Source organism: Nerophis ophidion, linkage group LG17 (assembly GCF_033978795.1).
Source record: "Nerophis ophidion isolate RoL-2023_Sa linkage group LG17, RoL_Noph_v1.0, whole genome shotgun sequence".
Taxonomy (NCBI): Eukaryota; Metazoa; Chordata; class Actinopteri; order Syngnathiformes; family Syngnathidae; genus Nerophis; species Nerophis ophidion.
The window spans coordinates 24,275,257-24,297,523 of NC_084627.1; the positions used below are offsets into that span (position 1 = coordinate 24,275,257).

At 39.2% G+C, this 22,267-nt stretch overlaps 1 protein-coding gene across 1 annotated transcript in view; it reads left to right on the plus strand.

Annotated features, from left to right (window-relative positions):
• thbs4b (thrombospondin 4b) overlaps positions 1-22,267 on the plus strand; it is a 61,590-nt gene that overhangs the window by 15,028 nt on the left and 24,295 nt on the right. The window contains exons 3-12 of the mRNA XM_061876632.1: positions 165-362; positions 4,088-4,341; positions 4,422-4,524; positions 4,591-4,673; positions 4,732-4,783; positions 6,074-6,225; positions 14,504-14,641; positions 17,800-17,877; positions 17,952-18,104; positions 18,188-18,292. Of these exons, the coding sequence (XP_061732616.1) occupies positions 165-362; positions 4,088-4,341; positions 4,422-4,524; positions 4,591-4,673; positions 4,732-4,783; positions 6,074-6,225; positions 14,504-14,641; positions 17,800-17,877; positions 17,952-18,104; positions 18,188-18,292 (1,316 nt within the window). The remainder of the gene's footprint in view (positions 1-164; positions 363-4,087; positions 4,342-4,421; positions 4,525-4,590; positions 4,674-4,731; positions 4,784-6,073; positions 6,226-14,503; positions 14,642-17,799; positions 17,878-17,951; positions 18,105-18,187; positions 18,293-22,267) is intronic.

Genomic DNA, 22,267 nt, shown 5'->3' on the forward strand with positions numbered 1-22,267 from the left:
GTCTGGAAACACGGGCAAATAAACAGATCTGATGGCGGATAAGCGTCTGCGCGCTTTTGATTGACAGCATGCTCTTCTTGACGGTTGCTGGTGTTGTTTACTCTGTGATCTGCGCATGGCCCCAGGTTGCTAAATATTCATCTCACAGCATCCTCCATCAACAGTGTATGATCTCCTCAACTCGCCCGACTGCCTGCCGGACCTGCTGCAGGGGGGTCTTGTCGAGCAGGGGGCCAACGAGGCTTTCATCTTGGCCTCCTTCAAGTTGCAACCCAAGACCGGAACCACGGTGTTCGGCCTGTACAACCCCCGGGACAACAGCAAGCACTTTGAGTTCACCGTGATGGGCAAACTCAACAAAGGTAGATCCTATTTCTCCACGTATTCAAAAAGCATGTGTGATTACCATTATGTTAATAAATAAAGAATCTGTCATCTGGTAGTTTATAACGATGCACAAATAAGCATTCACTGGCTGTTTATTAATGCAAATGTGCCAACTTTATTGCAGCACTCTTCATAAATGAATCAGAGCGCTGAATAAGCGTTGCATAACCATGGTCAACCACGCATGGATGCTCTTTGTGACTTTAATTATGGTGTAAACCTTTAATGCTGATGTTGTCTCCGGGCAAACAGCTTACACTGACAAAAATGTAACGCTTCATACGCACAAGCCGACAATTTTTTTTTTACTTGTTATGCTATTTTATTTGATCAATTATTGACAATATTTTGAAAAGACAAGCAGAAAGAAAGTGGCAGTGGTTCTCAAATGGGGGTACGTGTACTTAAAGGTATGCCAAGGAGAACGTGAGATTTTTTTTAAATATTCTAAAAAAAGCAACAATTCAAAAATCCTTTATAAATATATTTATTGAATAATACTTCGACAAAATATGAATGTTAGTTCATAAACTGTGAAAAGAAATACAACAATGCAATATTCAGTGTTGATAGCAATTTTTGGTGGACATGTTCCATAAATAAAGATGTTAAAGGTGGATTTTTTTGTGAAGAAATTTTTAGAATTAAGTTCATGAATCCAGATGGATCTCTATTACAATCCCCAAAGAGGGCACTTTAAGTTGATTACTTCTATGTGTAGAAATATTTATCTATAATTGAATCACTTGTTTATTTTTCAACAATTTTTTAGTTATTTTTACATCTTTTTTTCCAAATAGTTCAAGAAAGACCACTACAAATGAGCAATATTTTGCACTGTTATACAATTTAATAAATCAGAAACTGATGACATAATGTTGTATTTTACTTCTTTATCTCTTTTTTTCCAACCAAAAATGTTTTGCTCCGATTAGGGGGTACTTGAATTAAAACAATGTTCACTGAAAAAATGTTGAGAACCACTGCCCGAGAGATGTGATTAAGTTTACATTTTCCGTGTTTTCCCAGACCATTATTGTACTTTTCAGAGGCGGTATCATTCAGACTCAAGAAAAAATGTTTTCCCTAAAGCCATAAACAAGGTGAACTCTCATAGGCACTGATTTTACAGTTTAGCACCTCTCTGTGTGCAATTTTAACTTTCCAGCCATGGTCTGAATGCTTCTGTATATATGTATATAGTATAATATTTAAACACCAACTGCTGTCACCCCCATCCTCAAAAAACCTGGACTCAACCCTGACACCATGAGCAACTTCCAGCCCATCTCCAACCTTCCCTTCCGGTCCAAAATACTGGAACGTGCTGTCGCCACTGAGCTTAAAACTCACCTTACTTCCAGTATCTAAATTTTGGAAGGCATCTGTTTACCTATATATTAGCCGCACCTGACTATAAGCCGCAGATATATTTGTTGTGAAGTGAGTTATTTCAGGGTATCCGAGGGGTCTTAAAAAGTCTAACAAAGTCTTAAATTCAACCATTAGAATTTCCATCCATCCATTTTTCACCGCTTGTCGCTTTTGGGGTCACGGGGGTCAGCTGCATTCGGGCGGAAGGCGGTGTAGACCCTGGACAAGTCGCCACCTCATCACAGGGCCAACACAGATAGACAGATAACATTCACACTCACATTCACACACTAGGGACCATTTAGTGTTGCCAATCAACCTATCCCCAGCTGCATGTCTTTGGAAGTGGGAGGAAGCCGGAGTACCCGGAGGGAACCCACGCAGTCACGGGGAGAACATGCAAACTCCATACAGAAAGATCCCGAGCCCGGGATTGAACTCAGGACTACTCTGGACCTTTGTATTGTGAGGTACATGTTCTAACCCCTCTACCACCGGGCTGCCTCATTGGAATTCAAGGCCTTAAATGTCTAAAATTTTCCTAAAATCTCATAAAATGTCTTAAATATGATACTGAAAGGTCTTAAAAATCTATTGAAGTTGATTCTATTTAAATCGTGCATAAACTTCAGTCTCACTTTGAAATGTTTCGATTTTTGAGGACATTGTAACGCATACTTGCCAACCTTGAGACCTCCGAATTTAAGAGATGGGGTCGGGGATGGTGGGGGTGCCTTGAGGTGGGCGGGGTTGGGGGCGCGGGGTTTGGTGGTTATCCCGAAATGTGTTTGTCATTCTTGTTTGGTGTGGGTTCACAGTGTGGCGCGTATTTGTAACAGTGTTAAAGTTGTTTATACGGCCACCGTCAGTGTGACCTTAAAGGCTGTTGACCAAGTATGCCCTGCAATCACTTGTGTGTGTGTAAAGGCCGCATATATTATGTGTTTGTGTGGAGAAAAAGCGGACATCACGACAGGTTGTAGAGGACGCTAAAGGTGGTGCCTTTACGGCAAGCCCCCATTATTGTTGTCCAAGTGGAAATCGGGAGAAAATCGGGGGAATGGTTGCACTGGGAGATTTTCGGGAGGTGCACTGAAATTCGTGAACCTCCCGGGAAAATCGGGGGGGTTGGCAAGTATGCTGTAACGTAAAAAAAAAAAACTTAGATTTATATTGCGCTTTTCTAGACACTCAAAGCACTCACAGAGAAGTGGGAACTCATCATTCATTCACACCTGGTGGTGGTAAGCTACATCTGTAGCCACAGCTGCCCTGGGGTAGACTGACATAACTACACAACGGAACTACCTGTGCTTCCCGGGCAATTATTTTATTCGGACATCCAAACAAGTCTTGGCTCACAACGCAGAGGTCCGGGGTCTCCGCTGTCGTATTTAACGCTTCATAATGCGCCATGCATTTTCCATGGGAGACAGGTCTGGACTGCAGGCGGGCCAGGAAAGCACCCGCACTCTTTTTTTTCGAAGCCACGCTGTTGTAACATGTGCTGAATGTGGCTTGGCATTGTCTTGCTGAAATATGCAGGGGCATCAAATTCTAAAGTAAGGGATTATTTGCAAAAAATAAATGTTTATCAGTTTGAACATCAAATATGTTGTCTTTGTAGCATATTCAACTGAATATGAGTTGAAAATGATTTGCAAATCAATGTTTTCCGTTTGTATTTACATCTAACGCAATTTCCCAACTCATATGGAAACGGGGTTCATAATAAACAATATGTAAATATTAGCTTTACACAAATTTACAATACTATCATCAAATAAATATTTCTGAATATATATATATATATATATATATATATATATATATATATATATATATATATATATATATATATATATATATATATATATATATATATGTATATATATATATATATATATATATATATATATATATATATATATAGGTAGCGACCCAACTTATCCAGCAAAAATGTTTTATATGAGTGTGCTTATTAATTAAAAATGTACAAATACAATTTTTAAGCAAAAAAATAATAATAATAATTTATGCTGGGATAGGCTCCACCCACCCACACACCCCGCCCCCCAGCAACCCCAAGAGGGACAAGTGGTAGTAAATGGATGGAATAATAATAATAGTTAGTGGTTATAATTGTCTGCAATGAGGTGGCGACTTGTCCAGGGTGTACGCTGCCTTCCGCCCGATTGTAGCTGAGATGGGCACCAGCGCCCCCCGCGACCCCGAAGGGAATAAGCGGTAGAAAATGGATGGATGGATGGTTATAATTGTCATTATCCCTCTTTCATTTGTGTCACATCCTGGTTCTCTCCCACAGGCGTGCTGCGCTACCTGCGGACGGACAAGAGGACTAGCTCTGTGACCCTCAACAACCTGGTGCTGGCAGACGGTCAGGTCCACAAGCTGTTGTTCCACCTGAGGGGTCTCCAGCAGCCCGGCGGTGTGGGTGGAGTCGACGTACATCTGGACTGCAAGCTGGTGGAGACTATCCGGGATCTCCCCGCCGCTTTCCAGGGTTTGCCAGCGGGCTACAGCATGGTGGAGCTGAAGACCATGTTGACCAAAGACCAGGTTACCGAGCCCCTCCACCTCATGCCCTTTGATCATAAAGCACCACCGTGGAGGTTTCACTCACGCGTTTATGCTCACAGGAGGGCTTAGACGAGCTCAAGCTGGTGGTTGGAGACACATTTGAGAATGTGGCTTCGCTGCAAAACTGTCATTTCCAGCAACGAGACTCGGTCCAGACTCTTGGTAAGGTTCTAACCCCCGGTCATTGTGGAATGATTACATTTCACTGAAAGGCGTTCTTTGTGTCAGGGGTCAACACCAAGCAGCTGTCCAATCAAATGATGGATTTAACCAAGGTGATAAACGAGCTAAAAGACATCCTCATCCAGCAGGTAAGTCCTCTGATCGCATTCTTCGGTTTTGGATTTTAACCCTTGCCTTATCCTGCAGGTCAAAGAGACTTCCTTCCTCACAAACACCATCTCTGAGTGCCAGGCCTGTGGTAAGCTCATCGCCAAAAACGATTGTGTTAAATCAAAAACATTTGATTAAAATTGTTCGTTACACTTTTGTATAGGGAACATATTAACCATTGATTAGTTGCTCATTAACATGCACATTAGTAATATAATTAGTTATGATTAAGTACTTATTAGTGCTTTATTCTGAATTGCCTTTTTATACAAGCAGTAGGCCATTAACTAAGAGTCTTCCCTCAATAACCTCAGAATTATTGCTTATTAGTAACCCTAACCCTTATATAGTTGGGCAAAAAAGTATTTAGTCAGCCACCGATTGTGCAAGTTCGCCCACTTAAAATGATGACAGAGGTCTGTAATTTTCATCATAGGTACACTTCAACTGTGAGAGACAGAATGTAAAAAAAAATCCAGGAATTCACATTGTAGGAATTTTAAATAATTTATTTGTAAGTTATGGTGGACAATAAGTATTTAGTCAACCATTCAAAGCTCTCACTGATGGAAGGAGGTTTTAGCTCAAAATCTCACGATACATGGCCCCATTCATTCTTTCCTTAACACGGATCAATCGTCCTTTCCCCCCAGCAGAAAAACAGCCCCAAAGCATGATGTTTCCACCCCCATGCTTTACAGTAGGTGTGGTGTTCTTGGGATGCAACTCAGTATTCTTCTTCCTCCAAACACGACGAGTTGAGTTTATACCAAAAAGTTCTGTTTTGGTTTCATCTGACGAAATGACATTCTCCCAATCTTCTGCTGTATCATCCATGTATCCATTTTGGTATAAACTCAACTCGTCGTGCTTGGAGGAAGAAGAATACTGAGTTGCATTCCAAGAACACCACACCTACTGTGAAGCATGGGGTGGAAACATCATGCTTTAGGGCTGTTTTTCTGCTAAGGGGACAGGACGATAGATCCGTGTTAAGGAAAGAATGAACGGGGCCATGTATCGTGAGATTTTGAGCCAAAGCCTCCTTCCATCAGTGAGAACTTTGAATGGTTGACCAAATACTTATTTTCCACCATAATTTACAAATAAATTATTTAAAATTCTTACAATGTGAATTCCTGGATTTTTTTTTTACATTCTGTCTCTCACAGTTGAAGTGTACCTATGATGAAAATTACAGACCTCTGTCATCATTTTAAGTGGGAGAACTTGCACAATCGGTGGCTGACTAAATACTTTTTTGCCCCACTGTATGTTCCCTTAGTGTCCAAATAACTCTAAATCAAGTTTTTTTTTTCTTAGAATATGTTCCCCATACTAAAGTGTTACCTTTTTTTATTATTATTATTATTCCAAGGTCTGGGTGGAACTGAAGTGGTCAAACCAAAATGTGGCCCGGGGGTGTGTTTCCGCGACCACATGTGCCGGGAGACGGCGGACGGCGTGGAATGCGGCCCCTGTCCCGAAGGATACACGGGAGACGGCTTCAACTGCGACGACGTGGACGAGGTATCTCCTCGCCTTCCAGTGTGAGCGGAAGTTATGCAAATGAGGAGTCCTTGACCCGGACCTTGGATACATATAAGCCTAGTCAGCGTTTTGTGTGGCGTATCTTATGAATATTACATATGTGTGATCTATTTAACACGAGGAGGAAAATTACCATTTTGTTTGTGAAATCTGTTGTGAACGGATGCGCCTACAGTTGAATTGAGGAGGAGCTTCGGCTTTTAATCAAAACACATTCAGAGGAGACATGGATGATACATTACATAAATTGCACGTGCAAAGTGTCACTGTGAGAGTGTCCTGTATGCACCTCAGGCTTCACGGGTGCTCTCATTATTTAACCTTACACAAAAGTAGCTCAACATTAGAAGTACTGTATTTTTCGGACTATAAGTCGCAGTTTTTTTTCATAGCTTGGCTGGGGGTGCGACTTATATTCAGTAGTGACTTATGTGTGAAATTATTGACACATTACCGTAAAATATAAAATAATATTATTTAGCTCATTCACATTAGAGACGGATTTATCAATTAGGAGTGACAGATTATTAGGTAAACGTATTGCATGTCCTATATGTTATAGTTATTTGAATGACTCTTACCATAATATGTTAGGTTAACATACCAGGCACCTTCTCAGTTGGTTATTTATGCCTCATCTAACGTACACTTATTCAGCCTGTTGTTCACTATTCTTTATTTATTTTTAAATCGCCTTTCAAAAGTCTATTCTTGGTGTTGGGTTTTATCAAATACATTTCCCCAAAAATGGGACTTATACTCCAATGCAACTTATATATGTTTCTTTTTCCTTCTTTATTATGCATTTTCAGCAGGTGCGACTTATACTCCGAAGCGACTTATACTCCAAAAGATATAGTAGTCAAAAGTCCGGGTATCAGAAAAATGGATTTTCGAATTGTAACAATTCTTAATCGATAAAAAAAAAATCAAAAATGTATTTTTCTTTTTTATGTATTTATTTATTTATGTTTCAATTTTACTGCCCAGCTACTCAGGCAAATCATATTGTTTGATATAAATGCCAAAATATCTGCTGTACAGATTTACTTTAGAAAAGGGAAGTATTGGATACTTATCCTGTTGCCTCAGTTGTATTTGACTTTATTAAATGTGTGGGTAGAATTTCATTAAAAAAAAAAAAATTTAAAAACATTTTTATTTTTTTTTAAATGTAGTACTATTAATAGAGCTGTTTATCTAGTTTAGGAGTAGGCAACCAAAAACGTTGAAAGATCCATAATGAACCAAAAATACAAAAAACAAATCTGTCTGGAGCCGCACAAAATGACAAGCCGTATATGATTCTTATAATGAAGGCAACACACAACGTGTATTAGCTATAATAGCCTACTATCAAAATAACAACCTCTTAAGGCCCAAGCTGTTTGTTTACATTATATTTTTCCTTGCTATTTGGGCTTATTGGACCCTAATTATAATAAAAACTAAATATCCCCTTTTGATATGATGTACTTAGTCCATAAGTACATAAACGTGTACTTCATCCATCCATCCATTTTCTACCGCTTATTCCCTTTCGGGGTCGCGGGGGGCGCTGGCGCCTATCTCAGCTACAATCGGGCGGAAGGCGGGGTACACCCTGGACAAGTCGCCACTTCATCGCAGGGCCAACACAGATAGACAACATTCACACTCACATTCACACACTAGGGCCAATTTAGTGTTGCCAATCAACCTATCCCCAGGTGCATGTCTTTGGAGGTGGGAGGAAGCCGGAGTACCCGGAGGGAACCCATGCATTCACGGGGAGAACATGCAAACTCCACACGTGTACTTCATATGTTGTGAAATAAAAATTTTAGTTTTTACACTCCTTTTTTCCAAATTCTATTGTATGTTATACTCTTCTGACACCAGCAGGTGGCAGTATAAGTGTGCACATAAGCGGCATAAGACCCCAATTCAGTAGTGTACACAATTTTAGAAATAAGAGCTAAAAGGTGCTATCCATGCATGTGGCCATTATGGCCTTTAGAGGTCGTGTATAAGTATTGTAATGAAGACAACACATGATGTAAGTGTCTATATTAGCCTACTATCAAAATGACTATGTGTTGCAGGCTGAGGCAAATCTTTGTTACAGAAATGTAAAAATTTAACATTTATTCTACATATTTTTACAACATTGGACAACATAAGTAGATCAGAGGCTACTATGAACGTGCAATAACTCCTGGAAATGACTGGCTTTTAATGGCCAAAGGTATAGATGTGTGTGTCCAAGTTAAAGAAAACGGCAGGCTGTCTTATTCTAAAAGATTTATTACTATCTTTGGCAAGCTTGGTAACATTTGCTGTGGTCTGGAACAACACGGCGCACAAATAACTATTAAAAATGCAGCCGATATGAAAATGTCGTAATAATGATAATGTATCATGAGACATGCAAAACTAAATGATATACAAAGAGGATAAAAGTAAAGGATATTATATGAGCTCAAATATACCTACAAATGACGCATAATGATGCAATATTTACATACAGCTAGCCTAAATAGCATTTTAGCATTGATTAGCTTGCAGTCATACACTGACCAAATATGCCTGATTAGCACTCCAACAGTTCAATCACCTTTTTGCATTCACGCACAGTATAAAACGTTTGGTAGACAAAACGAGACAAAGTAGGAGTGGAAAATTTTACATGTAAACAAACTTTTGCATCACAGTCCAAACCATGGTGAGTTCAAGAACCGCCGAAATTAGTAGGATGTTTTCCAAAAGTTGTCATTAGTGAAGCATACACACAGATGTCATGTTTGTCCTCAAACAAAAAACATACCAAACCAAAACAAACATTTTTCTCCCATCATTTTTAATTTTCAATCCTTTTTTTTTTTTTAAATGCTCCAGGGAGCCACTAGAGTGGCACTAACAAGCCACATGCGGCTCGAGAGCCACTGGTTGCTGACCACCGATTTAGTTAATGGAGGAATGTAGTTAATAATAGAGCTGGCACTCAATGTTATTCAGAAGTATAGATTTTGAATTGACAATCGTTTTGATTCGAGAATCGATTCTGAATCGTGTCATTACCCTCGAGAATTGAATCGAATCGTGTGGTGCCTAAAAAGTCAAAATTCACAGGTGGAACTCATGACACAAGTGAGCACATGAGAAAGAAAACACAGGACAGTCAGAAACAAATCCTGACACTACCCAGACTGTGTACCCTTCGTTCATTCTATTTCCAATTCTTAATTGCAATTCCAAAAACAAACTTCGGGCCGTTTTTTCTATTTTCATTTCTGAAACAGAAGTTGGACAACAATTTAATGACAATAGGACGCCTGCTGAACAAAGGTGTTACCGTTATGCTAAAAACATGCTAAACGAGAAAAAAAAAAAAGCTAAAATACTGCTTCCGGTTCAATTTGTCATCACAAAGATAACTACGCATTTTTACATTTTGGATTAACATATTTTCGATTGTTGTGTTTATTTTGGAAAAATAAAAATCCATAAAATGAAAACCGTACAAAATCAAATTTCATGGCAATGTTTTAATGAAAATCAACCCTTATTTGTTAAAGTTAAAGTTAAAGTACCAATGATTGTCACACACACACTAGGTGTCGTGAAATTTGTCCTCTGTATTTGACCCATCCCCCTTGTTCACCCCCTGGGAGGTGAAGGGAGCAGTGGGCAGCAGCGGCGCCGCGCCCGGGAATAATTTTTGGTGATTTGACCCCCAATTCAAACCCTTGATGCTGAGTACCAAGCAGGGAGGTAATGGCTCCCATATTCATAGTCTTTGGTATGACTCGGCCGGGGTTTGAACTCACAACCTACCCATCTCAGGACGGACACTCAAACCCAGACCTGGGCAATTTAATGCCCGGGGGCCACATGCGGCCCGTTGAGCTTTTCAATGTGGCCCGCCGGATTTTCCCAAATCATTGTTTTAGATGTTTAAAATGGAAAGTGTAGCTGCCATTATGATGTGCAGTCATGTTTTCTAATGACCGTAAGTCTTCAACTATACTAAGTCTTTTAATGGTTAGAATCTGCGCTTTTGAATTATATACTAGTTACTATGGCAAACTAATTAGTTGCTATGGTCACCTAATTAGTTACTATGGTCATCTAATTAGTTACTATGGTAATCTAACTAGTTGCTATGGTCATTTAGTTAGTTACTATGGTCATCTAATTAGTTACTATGGTCATCTAACTAGTTGCTATGGTCATCTAGTTAGTTACTATGGTAATCTAACTAGTTGCTATGGTCATCTAATTAGTTACTATTGTCATCTAAGACACAGCAGCTCAGACGAGGCACCAAACAGAGTGGGTGGGGAGCGTTTCCACAGTGGCCTGAAATGTGGGTGTCAGGGACAGACGCGGAAGGAAATTTTTACAGCAAAGTTCTACAAGAAAAGTGATATTATATCAGAATGTAGATGTTGTTGTTTTTTTACCCTACGCATTTATATTTTACTGTGTTTGTTGCATTTTTGTTGTGTTTCACTTGATCGTAAAATATGTGGACAGAGAGGGGGTGTGACGTTCTTATGTTGTCAATATTCAGTGTTTTATCTTCCATAGTTAATATTGTAAATCCCACATTCTGGGTGTCTCATTCAGTAGAAAATTTAAAATTCCAGTCCGTTTGTTAAAGGGGAACATTATCACCAAACCTATGCAAGAATCAATATATACCTTGATGTTGCAGAAAAAAGACCATGTATTTTTTTAACCGATTTCCGAACTCTAAATGGGTGAATTTTGGCAAATTAAACGCCTTTCTGTTTATCGGTCTTTTAACGATGACGTCAGAACGTGACGTCACCGAGGTAATACACCCGCCATTTTCATTTTCACATTACAAACACCGGGTCTCAGCTCTGTTATTTTCCGTTTTTTCGACTATTTTTTGGAACCTTGGAGACATCATGCCTCGCCGGTGTGTTGTCGGAGGGTGTAACAACACTAACAGGGAGGGATTCAAGTTGCACCACTGGCAAGAAATCTGCCGCCGGACCCCCATTGAATTTGCCAGAGTGTCTGCCGGCGATGCTAAGACAGACATGGTACAGAGATGTATGGATAACGTGCAGATGCATTTGCAACGATTAAGTCAACGAAATTACAAAGGTGAGTTTTTTTGATGTTGTTGAATTATGTGCTAATCAGACATATTTGGTCACGGCATGACTGCTGGCTAATCGATGCTAACATGCTACGCTAATCAATGCTAACATGCTATTTACACTAGCTGTATGTACATTTGAAACTAGATACCCACATTTAATGCGAAACAAACACTTACCAATCGACAGATTTAAGTTGTGAAATTCCTGATCGTTTGGTCCGCACATTTTACCGGCGATGCTAATAAGGCAGCCATGCTATGGGCCACTTCATTAGGTACATCCATGCTATGGCCGAATAGCGTCAATAGCTATTCGCTCAATAGCTTCAATTTCTTCTTCAATTTCGTTTTCGCTATCTGCCTCCATACTCCGACCATCTGTTTCAATACATATGTAATCTGTGGAATCGCTTAAACCGCTGAAATCCGAGTCTTAATCCGAGCTAATGTCGCTATATCTTGCTGTGGTAACCGCCATGTTGTTTGTAGTGGCAGCCCTGTAAGACGTCACAGGGAAATGGACGGGTGGATATAGCGATGGTGAAAATCAGGCACTTTGAAGCAGTTTTTCGGGATATTCCGGGAGGTGTAAAATTTTGAAAAAAACTTCGAAAAATAAAACAAGCCACTGGGAACTGATTTTTGTTTTTAACCCTTTTGAAATTGTGATAATGTTCCCCTTTAAGGCGGTCTGTCATAACGTTTTTAGAATTCAATCTGACATTATTGTGAGGTTTTGTATTAGTGTTCCTAAGAATAGGACCCAAACAGACACATATTGTACAGCAGATTGTCACAGCTTATATATGTTTGTTTGTGTGCGTGCGTATATTTATATTTATATATACATAGATAGAAATATACACCGGCCCCCAGACACATTTTTTTCTCTAAATGTGGCTCTCGGGTCAAAATAATTGCCCAGGCCTGCTCTAACCACTAGGCCACTGAGAGGGCTAGTGTTTTTTTTTTGTTTGTTTTAAGATCTGCCATATATACTAAAAATCAAATAATAGAATTGGAAATAGAATGAACCTTTCGCTCATTCTATTTCCAATTCTTAAACGTGAATCAAAAATCAAAATTAAGGCCGTTTTTTATTTGTATTATATTTGGCAGATTTGAAAACAATCAAATAAGGGTTGATTTCCATTAATGTACACCTATAAAATTTGATTTTGTGTTGTCTTCCTGTTGTTTTTTTCCAGATAAACACATCAAAATTTCATCTAAAATGCAAAAATGGGTGGTCATCTGTGTGATGACTAATTGAACCGGAAACTCTATTTTAGATTTTCCTTTGCGTTTAGCATGTTTTTGGCATAACGCTAACATCTTTGTTTAGCAGGAGTCCTGTTGTGGTTTTAAAAAAATGTCATTAAATAGTTGTCCAACTTTTGTTTCAGAAATGAAAACAGAACAAATGGCCAGAAATGTGTGTTTTGATTTGCATTTAAAGGGGAACATTATCACAATTTCAGAAGGGTTAAAACCAATAAAAATCAGTTCCCAGTGGCTTATTTTATTTTTCGAAGTTTTTTTCAAAATTTTACCGATCGTGAAATATCCCGAAAAAAGGCTTTAAAGTGCCTGATTTTCGCTATCTGTAAAGCCACCGTCCATTTTCCTGTGACGTCATCCAGTGATATACATGCTATCCAGGCGGATAGCACAGCAAGATATAGCAACATTAGCTCGGATTCAGACTCGGATTTCAGCAGCTTAAGCGATTCAACAGATTACCCATGAATGGAAACGGATGGTCGGAGTATGGAGGCAGATAACGAAAACGAAATTGAAGAAGAAACTGAAGCTATTGAGCGAATAGCTATTGACGATATTCGGCCATGTCTACCATAGCATCGCCGGTAAAATGTGCAGACCAAACGATCGGGACTTTTGTATCTTGTGACACTAGAGCAACTTAAATCTGTCGATTGGTAAGTGTTTGTTTGGCATTAAATGTGGGTGGAGGGAAACGCTGGATGCAAGTATAGCTACAAATGTACATACAGCTAGCCTAAATAGCATGTTAGCATCAATTAGCTGGCAGTCACGCCGCCACCAAATATGTCTGATTAGCACATAAGTCAATAACATCAACAAAACTCACCTTTGTGATTTTGTTGACTTTATCGTTGGAAATGCATCTGCAGGATATCCATACATCTCTGTGCCATGTCTGTCTTAGCATCGCCGGTAAAATGTGCAGACCAAACGATCGGGACTTTCGCATCTTGTGACACTGGAGCAACTTAAATCTGTCGATTGGTAAGTGTTTGTTTGGCATTAAATGTGGGTGGAGGGAAAGGCTGGATGCAAATATAGCTACAAATGTACATACAGCTAGCCTAAATAGCATGTTTCTACGTAATACATTCTACGTAAATAAACTTGAATCCGTCCCTGATCACGTCGTTACACCCTCCGACAACACACCGACGAGGCATGATGTCTCCAAGGTACGGAAAACAGTCGAAAAAACGAAAAATAACAGAGCTGATTTGACTCGATGTTTATGTGTTTGAGAAAATGGCGGTTGACTACCTAGGTTCGCTCTGATAGCAAATAATAGAAAGGCATTTATTTCGCCAAAATTCACCCATTTAGAGTTCGGAAATCGGTTAAAAAAATATATGGTCTTTTTTCTGCAACATCAAGGTATTTATTGACACTTACATAGGTCTGGTGATAATGTTCCCCTTCAATAATTGGAAATAGAATGAACGGAAGGTACACGGACCGTACCTTCCCCCAGACCTTCCAAAAACAAGAACATTTTCAAAATTTCAAAGCAAAAAGTAGCTTGGCCAACTGCAAACAGAGAAGTCAGGGGCCCGACCAGAATAGAGGGCCAGTGGAGTAAAGGAAGACTCGATTTTTTTTTTTAGATTAGAGTCAATGAAAAAAAGGTCGAAGCAGGCGTCAAAAGGTCTGCTGGAAATTAGACACATCTTTTTATTTTGTAACATAATCTCACAGTGGGATTATTGAAGGGAACACAGAGTCTTGTGGTATTTAATAAAAGTGAATATGATATAGTCCATTTATTTCAGCTGTTGATATGAGCAGCGCTTCCCAGATCTCTGGGCTGAAATGCGACCGGTTTCCATTTTTACGCTCTTCTTCTCCTCGCAGTGTCAGTTTAACCCCTGCTTCCCCGGGGTGAAGTGCATCAACACGGCGCCCGGCTTCCGCTGCGAGGCCTGTCCTCTGGGCTACACCGGCCTGCCAATGGAGGGCGTCGGAGTGCTCTTCGCCCAGACAAACAAACAGGTACAATCTTTGATACATACGCTAGTTTGGTTACTTTATTTACATACCATGTTTGAACATGATGCATTGCAACCACAACATTACCTAAAAATCAACAGGCAAGAGACTTTGTTAGTTGTTCTATTCCTTACTCAGTCACTCCATTGCAAAGGTACTCTGCTAGCAAGATAGTCCATACATCCTTTTTCTCCCGCTTGTCACAGGACCAACACTGATAGACAGACAACATTCACACTTACACTCACACACTTGGGACCATTTAATGTTGCCAATGTACCTATCCCCAGCTGCATGTCTTTGGGGGTGGGAGGAAGCCGTAGTACCCGGTGGGAACCCACACAGTCAAGGGGAAAACGTACAAACTCCACACAGAAAGACCTTGAGCCCGGGGATCAAACCCAGGACCTTCTTGTTGTGAGACACACGCACTAACCCCTGTCTCACCGTGCTGCCCTAATCAGTTAGTGAAATATTTAATTTGTCAAGTAATCAGATTATAAATCAATTGGTTTGCTTATTAGTTAGCTTATCAGTCTTACGGTACCTTGCAAATTAGTGAGTTTATCAGTAAGTCAACTATTCATTCATTTTGTTAGTTAGTTAGTTAGTTAGTTAGTTAGCTAGCCAGTTGGTTAGTTAGTTAGATCAGTAGCCAGTTAGCTGTTTAATTGACATATCATCCAGTGGTTAGTTAGTTTGTTTACTTTGCTCATTGATTTACTTATCAGTTAGTTAGCTATTCAGTCATTGATTTAGTCAGTCGTTTTTAGATAGTGTGTTTGTTAGTCAGTAAGTTAGTCCGTTTTTTATCCATAGTTAATTCATAGATCAGCAAGTTAGTCCGTTAATTCATTACCTAGCTAGTTAGCTGATGGATCGGCAAGTTAGTTTTTTTGTTCGCTTTGCTAATTTGTTAGCTGAAGAGTAAGTTAGCTATTCAGTCATTGGTTTTGTTAGTTAGTTAGTTATTTAATTAGTTAGTTAGTTAGTTAGTTACCTTAATAGTCTAATTAGTTCATCAATCAACAGGTTAGCTGTTTGTTTTAGTTTAGCTAATTTGTTTCCTTATTAATCAGTCAGCTATTAATTCATTGATGCAGTTAGTTAGTTAGTTATATTGGTATCCAGTTAGCTAGTTAATTAACAGATCATCAAGTGGTTAGTTAGTTGTTTACTTTGCTAATTAATTTACTTATCAATTAGCTATTCAGTCATTGATTTAGTCAGTCATTTTTAGATAGTGTTTGTTAGTCAGCAAGTTAGTCCGTTCTTTAGCTATAGTTAGTTGATGGATCAGCAAGTTAGTCCATTAATTCATTACCCAGCTAGTTAGCTGATAGATCGGCAAGTTGGTTTTTTTGTTCGCTTTGCTAATTTGTTAGCTAAACAGTACGTCAGCTAGTCAGTCAGTCAGTCAGTCAGTCAGTCAGTCAGTCGGCCAGTTAGTTATCTTTTAGGCTGGTTAGTAGATCAATCAATTTAGATATCTTGCTAGTTTGTTTTCATTTTGGTAATTTGTTTGCTTATTAATTAGTTAGCTATGTATTCATTGATGTAATTAGTTAGTTGGTTGATTAATTGGTTGGTTAATTTATTAGTTATTTAGTTGATTAGTTTGTTTGTTGGTTAGTTAGTTGGTTAGTTAGATAATTTGTTATACTATCAATTAGTTAGATTCATCAGTTAGTCAGCTAATGTTTTATTTATTTTGTTAGTGAGTTTTTAGTTTGCTTTATCAGCTGTTTTGCCAGTGTGTCAGTGAGTTAGTCAGTCAGTAATTCATTTGTTAGCTTGTTATTGTGTTAGAAGAGCAGTTGATTATTGGTCAGGTCACTAATTTAGTCAATCTGTGGGCAAGTTGGTAACGTTAGTCCTTATTTTTTCCATAAGTTTGTAAGTCACTCAGTTACTCAGTCACATTGTTTCGTTATTTATTGAGTGAGTTAGTTTGTTGTCAGAGTTGGGGGAAAAAAAGTGTAACTTTGCAGAGGATCAAGGAAGAAGTCATTATATTTTGTTGCATTGGGCAATGACACACCTGGTGAAGCAAAGCGAGCTACACTAAAATTATTTTGTGAAAGTATTAAATTAGAGCAGTGTTTTTCAACCTTTTTTGAGCCAAGGCACATTTTCCATCCATCCATCCATTTTCTACTGCTTATTCGCTTTTGGGGTCGCGGGGGGCGCTGGCGCCTATCTCAGCTACAATCGGGCGGAAGGCGGGGTACACCCTGGACAAGTCGCCACCTCATCGCATTTTTTGCTTTGAAAAATTGCGGAGGCACACCACCAGCAGAAATCTTTAAAAAAGAAAACTCAGTTGACAGTAAAAAGTCGTCACAATTGTTGGATATGACTTTAAAGCATAACCAAGCATGCATCAATATAGCTCTTGTCTCAAAGTAGGTGTACTGTCACCACCTGTCACATCACACCTTGACTTATTTGGACTTTTTTGCTGTTTTCCTGTGTGTAGTGTTTTAGTTCTTGTCTTGCGCTCCTATTTTGGTGGCTTTTCCTGTTTTTTGGTATTTTCCTGTAGTAGTTTCATGTCTTCCTTTGAGCGATATTTCCCGCATCTACTTTGTTTTAGCAGTCAAACATTTTTCTGTTGTTTTTATCCTTCTTTGTGGGGACATTTTTGATTGTAATGTTTGGATGTACATTGTGGACGCCGTCTTTGCTCCACAGTAAGTCTTTGCTGTCGTCCAGCAATCTGTTTTTATTTACTTTGTAGCCAGCTCAGTTTTAGTGTTCTGCATAGCCTTCCCTAAGCTTCAAGGCCTTTTTGTTAGGGGCGCTCGCCTTTTGTTTATTTTTACCTGCACGCTGCCTCCTGCCGTTTCCGACATCTACAAAGCTATTAGCTACCGGCTGCCACCTACTGGTATGGAAGAGTATTACACGGTTACTCTGTCGAGTTCTAGACAGTACAGACACTCAACAACAACACATCATTTGCGGACAATAACTGGTTTGCAAAAAACATCCATCCATCCATCCATTTTCTACCGCTTATTCCCTTTCGGGGTCGCGGGGGGCGACTAAATAATCTCCCACGGCACACTAGACTATCTCACGGCACATGCGCCGCGGCACAGTGGTTGAAAAACACTTAATTAGAGCCTCATGTTTCCGACTACTGGGCTTCTTTTCAGGTGTGTGACGACATCGACGAATGCAAAGGACCAAACAATGGCGGCTGCGCGGCCAACTCCGTCTGTCACAATTCTGCGGTGAGACATCACATGACCAGAACCTTCATTTACTAGTAGCAGACGTGTGAGCAGATGTCTCTGCGTCCCCACAGGGCTCGTATAACTGCGGCAGCTGTAAGACGGGCTTCACAGGAGACCAGGTGAAAGGCTGCAAGCCCGAGATCAGCTGTGCTAATAGCCTGACCAATCCTTGCGACATCAACGCCCAGTGTGTCGCTGGGAGGGACGGCTCCATTTCCTGCCAGGTACAGGACAAACCTTCCATATAGCTTGAGTAAACATCATCACCATCTTCATACATGCTGACTGACCTGTTTTGATCTCTCAGTGTGGAATCGGCTGGGCTGGAAACGGATACTTATGTGGGAAGGACACCGACATCGATGGATATCCCGATGAGAAACTCAAATGCAAGGACGCTAATTGTAAAAAGGTAATATAGGACCTAAACCTGCTGCTTTTACTCTGAAATAAGAAGTTTCTGTAAATTAGCCATGTGACCATTTGGTGGATTTTTGTGATGACTTTAAAACGCGGATCCACTCTGCCTGGCACTGTATTTACTTGTAGTGCCCCGGATGACAAGTGGCTAGCAGCTAATTTTGTGTTTACATACTGAGTATAGAGCAGTTCTTCGAAGTTATTATTAATCATCTCCAATACAGCAAATAAACTGCATTTCTTAGTATCTTAAGTATCATCATCAAGTACCATCTGTCACGGTGGGTAAAACTGGTGGACCCAAATGCAGAAAAGACAAGCTGAATTAGAGTTCAAGGGTTATTATTAATAAAACCTGAGGGAAAGGAAGGAGCTTGTAGTCCTTGGCTTTGCAGTCCAGGAGAGCACACTGAGGCTAGCAGGCTGAGGCAGGCACACATGGCAGGTGGGGAACTGAAGGCAGAAAAAAGACATGGGTAAGATGAGGAGCCAAAAAACACAAAAATAGCAGGTTTGCAAGATTTTCAAAAGTGCTAGAATTCTAGGACAAACTGGCGAGAAGTGTTACCACATGTAGAAAGGTGAAACAATCTGGAAATCGCGCGGAGTGAAGTCCAAACATTTGTAGGCTGCATGTGATGAGTTGATGGCAGGCAGGTGAGTGATTAGGGTGCTGGGATCAGCTGTGCCAGGCTGAAAGCTGGAGCCAAGCCTACGCCCAAAACACGGCCACTCTCCCAAAGACACACAGAGACAAACAGACACAGACAGACAGTGACACCATCATCACTAGATGTGCATTGACCAATCACAACCTTCCGTTTAAAGCAGACCTGGCCAAAGTAAGGCCCGGAGGCCACATGCGGCCCGTTAAGCTTTTCAATCTGGCCTGCTGGACATTCCCAAATAATATTTTTAGATCGTTAAGATGGAAACTGTAGCTGACATTATGATGTACAGTCATGTTTTTAATGACCGTAATTCTTGAACTACTGTATACTAAGTATTTCAATGGTTGAAATCTGCGCTTTTGTATGATATTTTAGTGACTAGTTTAGTCCTGATACCAATATTATTTTGATGCTTTTCGGTACTTTTCGATACTTTTTCTAATTAAAGGGGACCAGAAAAAATAGCATTATTGGCTTTATTTTAACCAAAAATCATACGGTGTGGCGGACCAGTACTTTTAAGAGGCGGTATGGTACCGAATATGATTCATTAGTATCACGGTACTATACCAATACCCGTGTGCCGTACAACCCTACGAGTTACTATGGTAATCTATGTCACAGCCGAACAGACGAGGCACCAAGCAGTGTGGTGGGGAGCGTTTCCACAGAGTGTTTCCAGAGCAGCCAGCCTGAAATGTGGGTGTCAGAGACAGACGCGGAAGGAGATTTTTACAAGAAAGTTTGAAAGCTTAGTGATGTATCAGATGTATCAGATTGTAGGTGGGTTTATGTTTAACTCTTTGCGTTCATATTTCGTTGTGTTTTTTGCATTTTTGTTGCATTTGGCTTGATTGTAAAATATGTTGATTGAGGGGGGGGTGACGTTCTTATGCTGTCAATATTCAAGGTTTTATCTGTCATAGAAAACATTTAAATTCCATTCCGTTTTTAGGGCGGTCTGTCATAACGTTTTTAGCATTCAATTAGACTTGATTGTGAGGTTTTGTATTAGTTTTCGTAAAAATAGATAGACCGGCCCCCAGACACATTTTTATTCTCTAAATTTGGCCCCCGAGTCAAAGTAATTGCCCAGGCCTGGTTTAAAGGAAAGAAAATGTATGCATTATTATCTAAAAATCTAAATAACTTAATAAACCTAATAGTGTTCGTAAATAACTTGCAATATTAAAAAAATATATAATTTCTTACAGAAAATTTTAATAAATAAAAAAAACACTAATTTCTGTGATTAAATACTCTGATGTAAATCGATGGAATTACATTAAAATTAATGTCTAATTATGGAGACTGTGTTATAATAGTCAATACAAAATAAGATAAGCATAAATAAATGATGTAAAAAGTATAACAATTTGAATAATGTTATGCAAAATATCAGCCAATACATTAAATACATTAACTATCAGTATGGTAAAGGAAAACTATACAAAATGGGTAGATATGCAGATGGAATAAAGAAGATATACAACATTTAAAAAATCAAGTACAAAAATATGCAAAATATCAGGAATAAAAAAAAACAATATATACTATTAAATACTTTAATAGTGTGGTTAATTTCTGTGGAAGGATTTTCTATTTTACAAGAAAAATAGTTATTTAGAAGAAAATGAAAACACAAATGATTGATTGATATTTACTTTTAGTCCCCCGGGTGACAAGTGGCTAGCAGGTAATTATGTCTTTACATACTGAGTGTACAGAAGTCCTCCTAAGTTAATACAACTAATCACCTCCAATACAGCAAATAAACTGCATTTCTTAGTATCATCTTCAATTACCATTATCACTGGAGGAGGTAGCCAACATGGTAAACACCGAGATCAAGCCAAGAATAATTGAGTAGATTAATAAGAGTCTGGAGAGTCTAGAGAGAGAATAAAATAACAGCAACTGTCTGTGTGTCAGCATTGTCACAGTCACTACACAACACGTAAGAGCGCGGATCGATCCATATATCGGTGGTGTCGATACCATGGGTAGTGTCAGTATATAAACAATACTAGAGTGATTAGGTCGATATTTTTATTTTCTGGAAATAATTTTTATTGTTGTTTTTACTAATGTTTATGAACTCAAGTAATAACATCCTAGACAGGGGAGGACTTTAAGGTTTTAAATGTGTAGAGGAGAGTACTTTTTTATTTTCTTTAGTTATTGTGCACTATTGACTTTGTTTTACTTAAACAATTGTATGTAATAAAACGAAATAAGGAAGTACTTAAATATTGTGTTGATATTGTTAAGCTGTCAATAGAACTCAGCATGAATGAATAGAAAAATGTACAGCTAATAAGTGTGATCTGTATCGGTATTGGTATCAGCCAGTGGTGTGCAGTCAAGGCCAACAAGGTCTTCTCTGCTGGCCAAACATAATTGGAAATCATGATCATAATTCTAGATAAAAGTAGTTTTTAATTGACTTTCTCAAAATATGTAAAAGTATTCATATTCTCTTCATGTCATATTATGCTCCTTCCAGTGCTGTTGTTTTTTTAATTTAGAGTTTGTATCCAATCAGAATTCCGCTAGCTTATGTTGCCATGCTGTACCAAATCTGACCAATGTCTGTGCACTGTAAGTGAACAGGCACATAGATAATTGCCATAGCCAATCAGAACACGAGTTGTTGTCAGTAAGGACTTCTAGATGGCCTCACGTTGAACGTGACGATTAGGCGTTTGTGATTGGATACTCACCGGGACCGTTAGCAGATGAATTTGAGAACACATAGAATTGAGAGACAGTTGCGATAGCCAATCAGATCAGAAGTTGTTGGCAGTAGCCTACATACAGTAGGTAGCCTGATGTTAACGAGACTGTGATTGGATACTCACTTGTCACTCCAAAGTCAATATCCACTCACAAGTTGTGATTTACAACCGCAGAAAGTGGCACCGAAGCTATACCCGGCCAGCGGAGAAATAAGCGGTACTCACTCTTTTAACCCACAGAGAAGGAGAACAAAACGTTGATTAGGTGGCATATTTATATTTGCAAGACCATTTTCAAGAAGGATATTTAAAGAGAAACTAATCTTGTGAGACAATGTCGGCCAACCCCGGAAGCTAGCTCAGCTGTTGTAGCAATGAAATGGGTAAATACCCGCCATTTCCACTCAAATCAACCGACGGTACGAGCGGTACCACTGGCTTATACGGCGTCAAATGGGTTTTACAAATTGTATTTCTTTATTTTTTCACGTCTAATATGTATTTTGCAATTTTAATTTTGACATTACCGCATAAGATATCTTTTAAATGCTGATGCGG